At 43.4% G+C, this 16,160-nt stretch overlaps 1 protein-coding gene across 2 annotated transcripts in view; it reads left to right on the top strand.

Moving 5' to 3' along the window:
• ASTN1 (astrotactin 1) overlaps positions 1 to 16,160 on the top strand; it is a 267,479-nt gene that overhangs the window by 212,826 nt on the left and 38,493 nt on the right. For both annotated transcript variants that reach the window (XM_008145884.3, XM_028152060.2), the window contains exons 15-16: positions 1,954 to 2,058; positions 3,900 to 4,088. In XM_008145884.3, coding sequence (XP_008144106.2) covers positions 1,954 to 2,058; positions 3,900 to 4,088 — 294 coding nt within the window. The remainder of the gene's footprint in view (positions 1 to 1,953; positions 2,059 to 3,899; positions 4,089 to 16,160) is intronic.

Raw genomic sequence — 16,160 nt, 5'->3', positions numbered from 1 at the left:
CTCCTCTCTTGTCCCATTAGGAAACAATTCAATTAAAGGGAACATTTTATAATATATTGAAAAATTTTTATTTAGTGGGCTTGATATTTTTTTATTATTAGACTTTTAAAAATCAAGTAAGCTGATGAAATGAATTAACTAGAGGGTGCACGTTACCTAGAACAGTCCTCCAAAGCATGCCTCTTTTATGTTCCAATAAAACATGACTTTGAGGTATGTGACTGGGTCTTAAACTTGTGAAAGCAGAATTTCATTTATATGATTTGAAAATTAGCATAAAGGTTGAAAGCCAGAGTAGATAGTAGAATGACTGTTGTCACAAAACTTTATGCCCTAAAAGAAGAACATTTGAAAGAAAAAATGCTGAAACCCTTTCTGAGTCTTAAGTAACTTATCATTGATGGCCTAAGGTTAGATTTAAGCAATTGATTCACCAAGTACCTCTTCTGACCTTTTTTCTTTTTATCTTACCAATAATTATTCCATATGATTCACACAGAAATGGAAATTTGGCAATTGCTCACCTAATTTGATTAGCATTGACAAGCAGCTAATTAATCCCACCCATTCTTCATCTAGTTTAGGTATTAAATTAGTTGATTATGCCTAAAAGAAGCATGGGTTAAAATTGCAGGATAATTCACTACATATGTATTATTCCCATTATATTTATACACACACTCACTATCTCCTATCTTCTAAATTTACTTTATATATGGCCATTATATTTGTATATATACACACATATAAATATGCATATGTCTCTCTACGTACTTATTCCTATAATATATACATAGCAAACATTAGGCATAGAAATTAAGCTAAAATTGGTTTTCTAAACTTAGCAAGGTGATTATTTGTTTTTACTACCTGTGGCCTAATTATTTTGTTTCTGTAGTATTTTATAGTAATGGCCAGAATTCAGATAGGGTGCCATTCCAAGGTGCTCAAAAAGGAACAGCCCATTATAACATCACAAAGAGGCTACAAGGATGGGTTTCTTGAGAGTGACCTTGGATGAGTAACTTGGCTTCTTAGAGCCTCAGGTGTCCCACCAATAAAAGGAGGAGCGCAAATAAAGTGTTTATCATCACTTTATTTGCCTGGCACATCAATGGCACCCAATAGAGGGCCATCCCTGCCCCTTAACTTAGTTGCGCTGACACTCTCCCTCCTGGTAAAGAAGAAATAAGCATGATCAACTTCAGACTAATTAAAACTTAAATACTAAACACAGATCAGTTAAATGGGATGGGAAAATCAATGTTATCAGGTATGTAAAGCTAAGTCAATTACTGCAACTATTAAAGGCAGTAAAAACCTGGTGTGTTACAGTAAGCCTAGCATTTGATATACATTTATTAAGGGAATATTATAGCAGAATGGTTAAGAACCCTAGCTGTCTCAGACACACCTGTTGGCCTAGGGCCCTTATGCAAACACCCTGCCTGAGCCTTAGTCTCCCATTTATAAAATGCAAATAATAATACCTATTGTACAAGAATCAAATGACTTTATAGGTTCAGAGGTTTTAGCAAAATGCTGGGCACAGAATCAGGGTTCAGTGAATGATATCTGTTGTGACTATGATTCCAGAAATTCTCTCCATCAAATTTTCTCACACTGCCAAAACCAGTTTGGCTGAGTGGATAGAGCATCGGCCTGCGGACTCAAGGGTCCCAGGTTCGATTCCGGTCAAGGGCATGTACCTTGGTTTCGGGCACATCCCCAGTAGGGGGTGTGCAAGAGGCAGCTGATCGATGTTTCTCTCTTATCAATGTTTCTAACTCTCTGTCCCTCTCTCTTCCTCTCTGTAAAAAATCAATAAAATACATTTTTTTAAAAAATTTTCTCACACTTACTGCCCCCACACCCCCTCCCAGCCCAACCCAGTAGGTTTGGGACTTGGGAATCCATCTCATACACTGAGCCTGTGTTCTCCTCTGGCCCTAGGGATGGTGAACTTCAGCGAGGTGTCTGGCTACCCTGTGCTGCAGCACTGGAAGGTCCGGTCTGTGATGTACCACATCAAACTCAACCAAGCGACCATCTCTCAGGGTGAGCACAGCAGCATTCTGTCCCTCCCACCTGCTCCAGGGTGGGAGTTCCTTCCCCAGGGCACAGTTGAATGCCCACTGTTGAAGGTGCATTCTAAGTGAGACAGATAATCAGTTCAGTCGGACTCACCTTTCAGGGCAAATGGCTGGAAGCAGACCCTTTTCTAAGGATGGATTACATTGCAAATTTTATCTTGGGTCAGAAAAGATGGAAAGGGCAAGGCAGGGACCACTGAAGATAAACACCTACTTTATCACTTAGTTCCAATTGCAAGGAGCAAACTTAGAGGTTTCATACAATGAAGGAAAGAAGGGAAAGAAGCAGGAAAGAGTGTTGGGGGAAGGAAAATAGAAAATAGCTTACAATTCCTAAACAGCACATAAACAAAACAGATGATAGATAGCTAGATGTAGTAAGTTAAGGAATAGTGAATTTGAAACTTAGGACAAATTATTCTAAAACAGAACAGTGAGGTGCCTTGTACAAGTATTCTTCAAATCTTAGTGGTAAATGCCTTGAATCAAGTTTTCCTAGCATTTAAGCAGTTCTAATTTGTACAATTTGCAAAAGAGAAAATTGTACAATTTGCAAAAGAGAAAATTTCTGTAAATATGGCCTTAATATAGGTCTATGTCTCTATTCTGCTTCATCCATGGACAAGGAGAACATTACTCAACTCTGTCCTCTGAGGGCGCCTAAGGAATGTTCCAGACCGGACGTTTATGCTACAGAATCTGGCTTCTCTGTGTTAGATGGAAGGCTAACTAGATTCAGATGGTATTGTTGGCACAGGCTGACAAGACAAGGGAGCGTTGTCTTGGGGTCAGCAATGGGGAGGCAGAGCTTAGGGCCAGCAGGAGAGAGAGAAAGGTTAGAGGCTAGCTGCAGTTATGAAGAGCAGAGAAACATATGCTCCCAAAAGATAAGGCTCTGTGCACACAGAAAGAAGTGCATTAAGGGTAGAGAACATCTGCAGAGGACAGAAAGGACTCTGACCTTTTTATTTATTGTGAAAAATTCTTGGCAAGAAGGGATTGGGATTGGGATCTTACTGAAGTCGACTGCTGGTGCAGGAAACACCAAGAAAGAACTAAGCCCCTCTTCATTCTAGGAGACTCCGGCTGTATAGGCCCTACCCAACACAGGGTCTCTGCATATCAGAACGGCCCCTGGCATCTCAGTGATGTGGACTTGGGGTCTCATGCCTGGACCAGGCTCTGCCTTTTACTAATAGGACACAGGTGTGCAGGGCTAGATGAAAGAAGTGTTGTGGAGAGCTGGCCAGGGTCAGCAGGCATCGGATTCAGAAAATTTGCCACAAGTTATTTTTCAGACAAATATAATTCTCTTAAACAGGGAGAGCAAGTCTAGGATAGGCACACTCCCACATATAACAGAAGTTCCATGAAGTGATACTTCATCTTACGATGAGAAATGTTCTCTGCTGGTATTTGAGTGTCTATTTTAGACTATGCTATTCTTTTTCTCTTCCCCCCCCCCCCCAAATGCTATTATTTGAACTGGCTAAATTGATTTAATGTCACGACTTATAATTTAGAAAAAAAAAAAAAAAACAACCATTGACTTAAGCAGGGGGATAGATTTAGCAATGTTCTGCTTAATTTGTACAATTAACAACATGGCCAACCGGCTTAAAGAGATAGATAATTTGTTTAGGAAACAAAAGATCTGGTTTAGTTGAATGGAAATTCACCTGTAATCCCAGCCAGCTCTGCAACTCACTCTGGGCCACACAGGACATCCACAGTTGGGACTGAATGGAACCCAGATGCCCCCATTGTGAGTTCTCACTCTTACTCTTGGGTGATGTTTCTCCACAGCCCTCAGCAATGCTCTCCACTCCCTTGATGGGGCGACATCCCGTGGGGATTTTGTGGCCTTGTTGGACCAGTTTGGCAACCACTACATCCAGGAAGCTATCTATGGCTTTGAGGAGTCCTGCTCTATCTGGTACCCAAACAAGCAGGTCCAGCGGCGACTCTGGCTGGAATATGAAGACATCAGCAAAGGTGAACATCAACAAATTTTACACCCCAAGTTTTACAGCAATTCCTAGCTGTCTAGGTGCAATAGGACCAGACTTAAGGAGTGTGTAGGTGAAGGACCAATGTGGGTATTGCCTTGATGCCCTGTTTCCATCCTTAAAATGCCAAGGTTTGGTTGCTAAAACCCTATCTCAGCATGCGGGTATTCAGGGGAAACTTTAGATTCAGGATGGTGCCCAAACTGTATGGTCACTGTGTTAGTTCTTGTAGGGAGAATCCTTGAAAGGTTTACCAGCCGCTCGCCATGCTTCTGCTACCGTAGCAACAGCTGTTCTTATGGAGTAGAGGAGAAGGAGTCGGTTACCACAGTCTCCCCACCACTTCCTGCACCACACAGTCCCGACCTTCACTGACTGGCAACCCCTTCCAACAGCTAAACAGTAACTCCTTCTCTTGCCCTCCCGCCCTGTGTTTACACCCAGTTTTCCTACTGATGTGAGCTATGTGGTTTATGTAGCTCCAGATACCAGCCTCACAAATATTTCCTTGTCTATTGTTTGATAGAAAATTACTATTCAGTCCAAGTAAGTATAAGACATTGGTGTTTTTCAAACCTTCTGAATTTGCTTTCTGGTAGAGGAGTGCTGGCTAGTTAATGTGGATTCTGGTCAACCAGGACTGGTTAAGAATCGCCGTTCATGAATGTCTTCTGAGCTCACCGTCATGGCATTCTGAGGAGGACAAGCTATGGATATGTGAGCTGCTAAAGGGCTAGTAATGAAATTAGCACAATGGAAATGTAATGATCAAGGGACTAGGGACGAGTAGGCTGCAGTAGGGAAAATGGTCCCCCATGGCTGAGATGCTCTTGGTCCTTTCAGCTCCACACAGTCTTGTTTTGTCTTGCTTAAGAAGTAGCAGAAGCTTGAGAGTGTCTCTGGCTACTTTCTTCCAGAAGAAGTAAAAGACTTGTGTCTGGTCTGGACTTCAGTTGCTACAGGTATTCCCCCTGGCCCCACCCCCACCCCAAGCCCTGATTCCTCTAAACTCAAGGACACAACCACAGGGTTCAAACTTCAGCATCTTAAAATTGTTCTGATTCCAATTTGCCAATAAATGAGTGTAATGAAAGCAAATATAGATAAGACCAGCTGGAAAAGCTTCCTAGTTTCCATGCCACGGCCTAGTGATAAACCAAAAGTCTGTTATTTCTGTTTGCCAGTAGTTCAAGGGTTGCCAGCCTCTGGACTGCTGGAGATGAGTTTGACCCTCCCAGAACTCTGGGTTTTCCCCTTGCATCCATCCCCAGTATTGCATTGTCCTTAAGGTTGAACACTGAGCCCAGGAGGGAAATTTGTCCATGGCCTTAGCACTGTGCTTTACTTTTTATCTCAATCCACTTTGCCACTTAGGAGCCAGCTTTGTCACAGTCCAACTGTTGACTTTAGCTCTGATGTATACACGCCCTTGTTATTGATCCTAAAACAACATAATTCACTCTCTGACTGTTCTGGGTGCCAGAGGTCCAAAATCAGTTTTAGTGGGTTAAACTCAAGGTATCAATCAGTATGGCTGGTTCCTTTTGCAGGCTCCAGAGTGGCAAGATGTCCTTGCCCTTGCCAGCTGCTAGAGGCCACCCGTATTCCTTGGCTTGTGGCCCCTTCCTCCATCTTCAAAGTACATCACTCCAATCTATGAGTTACATGCCCTTCTCTCTGACACCTTCTGACTCCTCTTATAAGGGCCCCTTTTATTATATTGGGCCCACCCACATATTCCAGGATAATTTATCCATCTCAAGAGTCTTAATTTAAGCATATCTACAAAATCCCATTCATAGGTTCCAGAAATTAGGACCTGGGCATCTCTAGTCCTAATCATTATTCAGTCTACCACACCCTCTGTCCTCTTACTGCTGATTCACTAACCCCTCTGTACCCCAAGCATCCTCTACTCTTGACAATACAAGGCTACTTGCTATCACTTCAGTTTGCTTCCAGACAGTTTAAGGCCTGAAATTCCCTCCCTTCCCAGTCTAAGTTCATAGATATACTCTTGAAAGTCTCCACAACTACTGTCTCATTTGGAAATATTTTGCCCTGCTCTTGGAACTCTTCTCTTTCTCTCCTTTTCCTGGTGTTTGTTCAGTTGCCTAATTGCTGGAAGGATTTTTCTCTCTTCTTAGATCCTTAGGATCAGCAAATTAGTCTTTCTAGCTATGATTTCTGTTCCTTACTTGCATTTTTTCACCACCACCACCCCCCCAGCTCTATAAATTGATATTTGCCATTAAGTTATACCCCATCCCAGAGTCAGGCCCCAACCCTGGGTCCAGGATCAAGGTTCCACTGGTTTGGAAAAGGGCATTGATTCTTTCCCATACTTCTGAGTCTTTGTGCGTGCTGTCTGTCTAACCTTGTCCTCTAGTCTACCGTCATTCCACCATCTCTTCCTTCCTGCTCTTCAGGAACCGGCTTGAATTTCATCACTTGCACCAGGCCTTCCTTGATGCTCTGAGCAGAGTTCTTTGCTGCTTAACCTGTGCTCTTACAGCTCTGTGTATGTATCGTTTGGCAGCATTCTTCACATCTCCTTGTCTTGTCATTTTCTGTATAACTGTCTCCCATGATAGTAGACTTGGCAACACTTACCATATTTCTCCCTCTCCCCCTCCCCCTTCCCCTCCCACCTCCCTCCCTATCTTTTTTAAAAATTTCATAAATATAGGATGTCCCCCCCCAAATGTATACACACACTTTGAATAATTATAAAGGCAGTGTTCATTAAAATACATTTCATCTTGAAAATTGAGCTATCAGCTATTAAAGTGTATATGCATTTTTTGTGACACCCTGTATATTTAATATTTTAGCAGGCATCTTTCTCACTATGTTTACAGGATGGGGCAAAAGTAGGTTTACAGTTGTTCATATGGAAAATAATACAATAATTAATAATAATGCAAAAATAAACTCTGGGTTTCACATACTCACACTGTATACCTAGTTTTGCCCACCCCATTATAGTATATATGTGTATATGGTATATGTGTGTATATCTATATACATATATAAATACACACTATATATATATACACACACACACACACACACACACACACACACACTCTCACACTGAGTGGCCAGATTATTGTGATCTCTGTATACGTAATAATCTGGCCACTCAGTGTATATCCTATATAATAAAAGGCTAATATACAAATTGTCCCCTCGACCAGGAGTTCGACCAGCAGGCAGGCCAGCCAACCGCCCATGTCCCCTCCCCCTAGCCAGGCTGGCCGGACCCCACCCATGCACGAATTCATGCACCAGGCCTCTAATATATACATATACTGAGTGGCCAGATTATTATGCATTCAGCAAGCATAATAATCTGGCCACTCAGTGTATACACACACACACACACACTATAACACACACACACACACATACACACACTATATATTCTATATAATGAGGTAATATGCAAATTGACTATCACTCCAACACACAAGATGGCCGCCCCCATGTGGACACAAGATTGCCGCCACAAGATGGCCAGAAGGGGAGGGCAGTTGTAGGTGATCAGGCCAGCAGGGGAGGGCAGTTAGGGGTGACCGGGCCGGCAGAAGAGGGCAGTTGGGGGCGACCAGGCCTGCAGGGGAGGACAGTTGCGGGGAACCCAGGCCTGCAGGGGAGGGAAGTTGGGGGCAACAGGTCAGCAGGGGAGAGCAGTTAGGGGCAACCAAGCTGGCAGGGAAGGGCGGTTAGGGCCGACCAGGCTGGCAAGGGAGGGAAGTTAGGAGTGACTGGGCCGGCAAGGGAGGGCAGTTGGGGGCAACCAGGCCTGCAGGGGAGGACAGTTAGGGGTGACCAGGCCAGCAGGGGAGAGCAGTTAGGGGCAACCAAGCTAGCAGGGGAGGGTGGTTAGGGGCAATCGGGCGGCAGGGGAGGGCAGTTAGGGCCGACCAGGCTGGCAAGGGAGGGAAGTTAGGAGTGACCGGGCCGGCAAGGGAGGGCAGTTGGGGCAGTTGGGGGCGAACAGGCTGGCAGGCTGGCAGGGGAGCAGTTAAGTGTCGATCAGGCTGGCAGGGGAGTGGTTAGGGGCAATCAGGCAGGCAGGCAGGAGAGTGGTTGGGAGCCAGCAGTCCTGGATTGTGAGAGGGATCCCAGATTGGAGAGGGTGCATGCTGGGGTGATGGACACACACCACATGCACTAGAGGCCCAGTGCATGAAAATTTGTGCAAGAATGGGCCTTTCTTCCCCTGGCTGTCAGCACCGCCTTTGCTCCAGCTGGAGCCTCCTTTTCTCTCCGGCCTGGAGCCCGCCTTTCTGCCTTCCCATGCTGCCCAGAGGCCCAGAGCGGCCAGGGGCGGGGCGGAACACCTGCGTTGTCGCCATGGCGACGACACAAGCGTCCCACCCCACCCCCGGCCGCTCAGCGCCTGCATATGCAAATTAACCCACCATCTTTGTTGGGTTAATTTGCATACTCCTCATTGGCTGGTGGGCGTCACAAAGGTACGGTCAGTTTGCATCTTACTCTTTTATTAGTGTAGATATATATACATATATATGTGTGTATATATATATATATATATATATAGAGAGAGAGAGAGAGAGAGAGAGAGATGTGTACAAAGTCAAAATTATTTTATTTGTGTAGTATTTATAAGAACCAGTTGTCTGTTTGCTTCAAGATTAGGGATATGGGGCAGGGAACTATATTTTTTTATTCTAAAAACTTCTGTATTGCTTTTACCACAGTAGGCATGTGCCACTTTTGCAATAAAACTCTTTTAATGGAAATTATATTATGAAAGGTTTGTTTTAACTTGAATAAAGTCTTATAAAGTTAACTGAAAACAAAGTGCACAGTTGTCCCTACAGAGAGCTGAACTTTGGATAGAAACCTGGGAGGAGGTGCAAAACCCTATGACTATTTCTCATTAATCTTTGAGTCTACATCTCTGAAAAAGTACCTAAAATATAATTAACATCCACTGTTTGTTGAAGGAATGAACCCTTTATTTTGTTCTCATTTCAAGAGAAACCAGTAAAGAACTATAGATCTGTAGATTAGAGACGTGACTGTAAAAAATTGAACCTTCTTCAGATAAGAACTTCCAAGGGCTACCTTTCAATCTTCCACCTGACGTGCTAAGCACAGTATATTTCCTTTTCTTTTTCTTCATTCCGGAGTGGATTTCCTTGGGTCTTTCTTTCCTTTGCCAACATCATTTTCATCGTTACTTCAGATCTGATCTTTGCTGTTGCCTGGTCTTGCCACTGCCTTTGGTGCCTATCATTGGGGTCATGTGGGTCGACAGTTGGCAATAAGCAAACTCTTCTTGTCTGTTGTACCTTCTAGTGCAAAATCCACTGTTCTTTCGTTTTGCTTTGTTTTGTTTTTAGCCAGTTGCTTCCATTCCATGGGGAAAGCTAAAAAGAATAGCTTCCTCTTCTTCCCAGATACAAGCTGACAGTTTTTCCCTGAAGTCCACCCTCTAGCTCTGAGAAGTCATAAGTCAGATTAGAGTCAAAGTCCTTCCTCGGGTTGTATTTCTACCACACAGGATGCCATGTTTTCCACTACCCGGGTAGTAGACCAAATGAAAGTGGGATCAAGACCTAATTGAAGCCAGGCCACTGATCTAAGGTGAACCCACCAGGACCAGGGCCAGATATTGGACTTAATAGTGGGTCCCCATTGCCTTTCTCCTTGAGTTTTCCGGATTTTTGATTGTTGAGTGATTTTTTTGTTTTTTTGTTTTGCTGTGATCTGTTATAGTTTTGTTTTCCTAAATACTAGTAGAAGCACGTCTCAGAATTTACTGTGCCCTGTATTACCTGGGATCATGTTCAAATGGAGATTCTGACTCGGGAAATATGGGTGAGGCCAGAGATTCTGCATTTCTAACATGCTCTCAGATGACCCCAAAGTTGCTAATCCGAGGACCACATTCTGAATAGAAAGGCTATGTAATTTAATCGAAGACCATCAGGGAGGGGCCCTGTTATCCTCCCTGTCTCCCCTTTCTCTCCACTCCCCCCCCCCCTCCAGTGCAGGAACTTCGCCGTGGACCCATGGCACGTGGCCTCCATGGGGACATCGTGGTATCCTGTCCACCAGGGACTGTCACAGGCAAGAGGACTAGCCTGAATGGACCAGGACGTTTCCCTGATTAAGGCATTGATCATTAGGCTTGTGTGCAGAATTGAACAGTCTTAAGCCCTTGGGCACTGAGAGGAATTGGAAACGTGCCAACAATCACGATTAAAGGTGATAAGCTGATATTTTAAAAAACTCGGTTCTGTAGGTAACACTATCCCATCTTATTTTCTCGGGTATTCTCTTATTCTCTCCAGGTTTTTAAAAGTAGTGCTCAAGAAGCCCCTTTGTTCCCTCTAGAAACTGCTCATTGTCATACCGCTTCATATTTTCATCTGGTTGATGTTTTAGTGCTGGTGCTGAGGCCAAGCTCCTTTCATATAACTGTGACCCTGACAATGGTGATGTAATATCCGTAGCATACAATTTAGTAGTTAATTATATAGTATTCTAGATTATAAGCTTTGCCTTCACAAACTGATTGACTGCTTCCTCAGAGTGGGTTTACATGTTTATTGAAAACCTATATCTAAGCATTGGTCTAGGAACTGGGCATATAATGGTGAATGGCACCAAAAAGTTTCCTGCTTTTACAGAGTTTATATCTTAGTGAAGAGAGACGGAAAGGGACAAGTAACACATAAATGAAAGCAATCATTCTAGATAGTGATAGACACTATGAAGAGACTAAAACTAGATGATGTCATAAAGGTTGACTGGAGGATTGGGGAGCTAAATGAGGTGGTTGGCACAGCCTGGCCAGTGTGGCTCAGTGGTTGAGCGTTGACATATGAAACAAGAAGTCACAGTTCTATTCCCTTCAGGGCACATGCCCAGGTTGTAGGCTCCATCCCCAGTAGGGAGTGTGCAGGAGGCAGCCAGTCAATGATTCTCTTTCATCATTGATGTTTCTGTCTCTCTTTCCCTTACCCTTCTTCTCTGAAATCAAGAAAAAACACACACACATATATATAAAAGATGGTAGGTACAGAGAAGGCCTCCCTGGTGGGATAAGGGTAAGTTTGATCTGAGGCCTGTTAGACAAGAAGGAACGACCATGCAAAGGTCTGGGGGCAGAGGAAATAGCAAACACAAAGGCTTCATAAGCTTTAGAATTCTCATAGCTTCTAGCATAATGTAGGGCACATAGTTACTTAGTAAATGTCAGACTGGTAACCGATGTGGCTGTAGAAGAGAGAGGACTGGATTCTCATGGAATTGAAGAGAAGAAACTCTACACTTGGCTTGTTCTGCTTCTCAGACTCAGCAAGCTAAGGTGGGACCAATTCGTTTAGCCCATATCATTTTATACATTGTGTAGATCAGTCCTCAAGTGGGCTGGCCATGGGGATACAGATCCAAGAGAAGCAAACATATGGATACATAATAGTACAATGCATCTGCCTACCAGGAATTCTATTTTGATCTTAAGTTATGGGCTGTAACCCACTATATATATATATATATATATATATATATTTGTTGCAGGGAAAACTACAAAATAAATGGTGATGCAAGGGAGATTTAACATCAAATGTGAAAATCTGAACTGGACATCACTTGGGCTTTTCACGTCACTTGAGATGAGGGCCTTGTGTCTTAAACAGCAATGGTCTATTATCTCCCATCCTTCTCCAAGGCAGCATGTTGAGGGAAAGAGCACTGGATGGGGAGTCCATAGGCCTGGGTTATTGGTCTTAGTTGAGCCATAAGTCAGCCCTGACCTTGGGTAAATTTCTTAACCCTCTTCAAAATAATCTCATCTGTGTCATAACTAACTGAATTAGATGATGCTTAGAGTTTCTTCTACTCCTAATGTTCTGTGACTCTGTATACTCATATAATGTTACTTCTGATGACAGAATGCAACATTTAATAATGCCTGGCTCAAGGCTAATAGCTAGGTTAACTAAACTGATATTGCAATGAAAGAGTTTAATGTATTGTTTGTAGCAAGGGTTTAGAATCAGACAGATCTGCATCAGACTGTTTTATTAGCTGTGGCTCTTGAGAAGTTAATGTAAGGGCTCTGAGCCTCGGTTTCCATGTAGGCAAAATAGGGCTATGAAGACTTAGCTTACAAATAAGGATTGAATACATTAATTATATATAAAGCACAATGTCTAGTGTTCTGTAAGTGTTCAATGTGCTTGACTCGTTATCTTTATTATTAGCATTCTTTTACTGAAATCTGTAGTTCAGTTCACTATTTTTGAACAAAATAGCTACAGATGAGAATTTCAGAGAAATTAGAGACATTGGTAACACTTGCCCTGGTTAAACTCGCTCTTCACAGGAACACTGATGTGTATTTTAGGAGTCACACATCACCCACTAAGGAGTCTAGTGGATCAGGGGAGTCAACCATCCAAAACATCAGAGTCAACATCCTATCCTTTGCCTTTTGACCACTGTTTTCAGTCCCAGTCATAGCCCCTTTGCTGGAAAAAGACCAGGAAATAAGCATGACTTCCCCCACCCATATACCTGTCAAGGATTTTTATTCTTTTTTTTTTTTTTTTTTTTGTGAGGAGAAGGGGATAGGGGCTATAAAAATGTGCTCTCTGTGGAAAAGGTCCTCTGGGGGGCCATTTTTTTTTTTTTATAAGCATCCTGGATGTTACCGCCTTTTAAGTACAAAGGACCCGTCAGGTGCATTCTTCAAAGGGGGAGAAATTCATGAGTGTGTCCAGCTGTATCAGCCTTTCCTTCCACTGTGATTCAGAGCCCCTGCTGTCTGGTTCACTGCCTGCATACAGATACAGACTTATTCCTCCTGTGCCCCAGGGGTGGGACCCTCTCCCTACTAACAGCCCAATTCCAACAGGAGTGCATATAGAAATTGAGAGATGTCAGTAGTGTTTGTGTTTCGTTAGGCTCCTATCTTTTCTTGATTTCCATTAATAATCTGCTTTAGAGGGACACTGTTGTATTCTCAAAGGCCTGGAGGGGGCGGTCACATCACTTCCTACCCTGCCCCATCTCTTGCAATGTGTGACACCATGTGCAGCATCTAGCAGGCAGTCAATAAACATTGGTGAAATGAATAAATGAGTGAATGCCATCCTCTTTCCGCTTCCTCCTCTTTTTCCAAGGGAAATGATAGCATGTTGTCTATGCCAGCATGTCACCAAACACCTTCCCCTCCAACCTCCTGGCACCAGCCCACCCTTTCATGGCCCCTCCTCCACATCTCCAGAGTTGATTATTGTGTGTGTGGAGGTGGGTGGGTGTGTAGTGTCATGACTGGGAGCTTGGAATTAGAAAAATATACTACACTGAAAACTAAGGTATCAAGCATAAGGCAGGACTAGGGTTAAATACTAGGAACTGAAATAAATCCATTTGTGGAGGTTCAATTTGTGATCGTTATTCCAAGTTTCTAGCTACCAGTTATTGTTATAGAAATCAGAAACTGTCATTTTTGTCACCCTTCCTATAATCACTTTTCTTATAGAGCAAATTGGAAGGTTTTCTTTGTAGGGGGAGGGAGAAATGGGATATGTGTTGGGTATAATATGCAACCTGTGTTTAAATTGAAACAGGAGACATAAAACCCACGAATCAGCAAACCCCTTTCTGCTCATCCGTGGGCCACTAACCACTTCTGTCCACTCCTGGTTTCTGTTCCTCCTTTGTCAGTCTTCCTGAATCTCCTGGACCTCTTTGGAAGTTGGTTTAATTATTGAAAGAAAAAACTTAGCAGGGAAAATTAAAAACAAGAAAAAACTAATGTCAAGGAAATCAGTAAAAAATGGATCAGGGAAGTAATTAATTTTGAAGAAAATGATAGTGGTTGACATCATTTTCAAACCTGGCCCCAACTGCCTGCTACAGTACAAAAATGCCAATGATTAATGCTTTAACAGTCAAAGGCCCCAGAATACATCAGTTCTGTCTCTTTTACTGAGAAGAGGAAGATGGTTTTCCAATCAGATCAGCTTTTCTCTCTTAAAACTCCCAGGGGTGCCCTGGCCAGTTTGGCTCAGTGGATTGCATGTCAGCCTGCGGACTGAAGGGTCCCGGGTTCGATTCCGGTCAAGGGCACATGCCCGGGTTGCAGGCTCGATCCCCAGTAGGCGGCGTGCAGAAGGCAGCCAGTCAATGATTCTCTCTCATCATTGGTGTTTCTATTTCTCTCTCCCTCTCCCTTCCTCTCTGAAATCAATAAAAATATATATTTTTAAAAAAAAGAAAAACAAAACTCCCAAGGGCACTGTGATTCTCCTGCTAATATAAGGCTGCTCAGGAGTCTGGGACTTGGAGACCTCAAGGAGCGCCACCTGCAGGGAAGTCTGGAAGTTGCTTTGTAAAGTAGTGTTACTCATGCAATCATTCAGAAATGGGCATTGAGTGTTCACTGTAGGTCAGGCCCAGTGCGAGGTGCCAGGAATGCAATGGTTAATGAAAGAAGGCTCCTAGCCACAGTGGGACCTTAGATGTTAAAGGTAGAGCATAACTATTTCCTCTTCCAACTTCATCTTCCCTCTTCTCTCCTTGCACTTGGCTAGTCAGTTTCTGTGAGACCCGTGAAAAGAGGCCGTTCCAAGGTCCAGAACACACACTCCACCAGGTCCTTGGATTAAAGGGACCAGACTTTGGCATATTCTCTCCTCAGGAAGAATCTGAGAACCTGAAGGGGAAGCCAGGGGCACCTGTGGAGGGCCTTAGGTGAAGGACCCCTTGCAACGACCAGCATTTCTGGGGGGAGGAGCTGCTCGGCTAGATTGGACCATCCTGGGACACGTGGGATGCCCAGACCACTGCCTTGGAGCTTTGTGACTGCCCACCGAGGCAGGATTAGGGACAGTACCTGCCTAAACCCAGTTCATGACCAGGGCCTCCAGAGAGTGGTCACAGTGGTCTCCCCTTAAAGCCCAACTTAACGAGGAATAAATGGCTTGGCTGAGTCATAACCACACACGGCCCATCGGCTTGGGTAGGTTTGGCAAGGGGCAGAGTTGGTCAGAGTTTAATGCCACAGAGCCCTTAGTTGAGAGCAGTTGCTACAACCATGCAGGTTCAAAAAGAACTTCACAAGTTTTGCTTTTGCTGATTAAAAAAATATAAAGAAAAGGTAAAAAAAAAAAAAAAAAAGCATTTCTGCAGTTCAGTGTCCTAGTAAATCTGCCAGTTAAAATATGTGCTTTGTAGGTGACACGTGAGTGCCAGTGACTTGGGGAAAACCAGCCTAATCTGATAAGCTAGCAGCCTGGGTCCCCTTGACATCTCTGTTTCTTTAGGTTTTCTTTGGTCAGGTTGAGTCCACAGAGGTGGCCTCTAACGTCACTCCTCAGATGTGCCTCCACTGCCTGCTGATGGCTACAGCACCTCCTGTCAATTTATTACAAGTCTAGTTGATTACTGTGGCAACTGGTTCTATGTACATTGATGTATTCGGGGCATTTACGACTTTGTGTATTTTTATTTGTCTATTTTGCTGTAGACAAGGGACTTTGTGGCCACTGCATAATCCCCAGAGGTGAGGCCATAGATTCTGCTCACAGAGGGTTTGTAGTGACTATTGATCAGTCGTGGAGATAAAGATAAATAGGAGACGCCAGCCCTCCTGCTTTGCTGGTCTGTACATTTTTGCACAGGGTTGGGGGCAGGGGAAGAAAAAGTGTTACTCTTTCAAAATTTCCATGATCTTTCTCTTCAAGGATAATGAATATGTTGGGACCTGAATAGAGCATGTATCTTGCAATCATTGGGCTGGTAGAGGTCACTTATGATCTACAGGTAAACATAAAAGCAAATTGAAACCACAGAAAACTTCTCTTATAATTCCGTCACCATTTTTTAAAATAAATTCTTTTATTGGTCTTTATTGTTTATCACTCAATGAGTGTTTACTGAGTTTCTACTTTGTGCAGGCATTCAGCAGGTGATGCTGTAGAAGGGACCTGATTCCTGCTCTCAATATAAACAGAAACAATATAAACAAGTAAATGAAGAGTAAACAGAATATTAGGAACTTTGG

The sequence above is a fragment of the Eptesicus fuscus genome, chromosome 22 (assembly GCF_027574615.1).
Source record: "Eptesicus fuscus isolate TK198812 chromosome 22, DD_ASM_mEF_20220401, whole genome shotgun sequence".
In the NCBI taxonomy this organism is placed as follows: Eukaryota; Metazoa; Chordata; class Mammalia; order Chiroptera; family Vespertilionidae; genus Eptesicus; species Eptesicus fuscus.
This window is presented reverse-complemented; position numbering and strand designations above follow the sequence as displayed.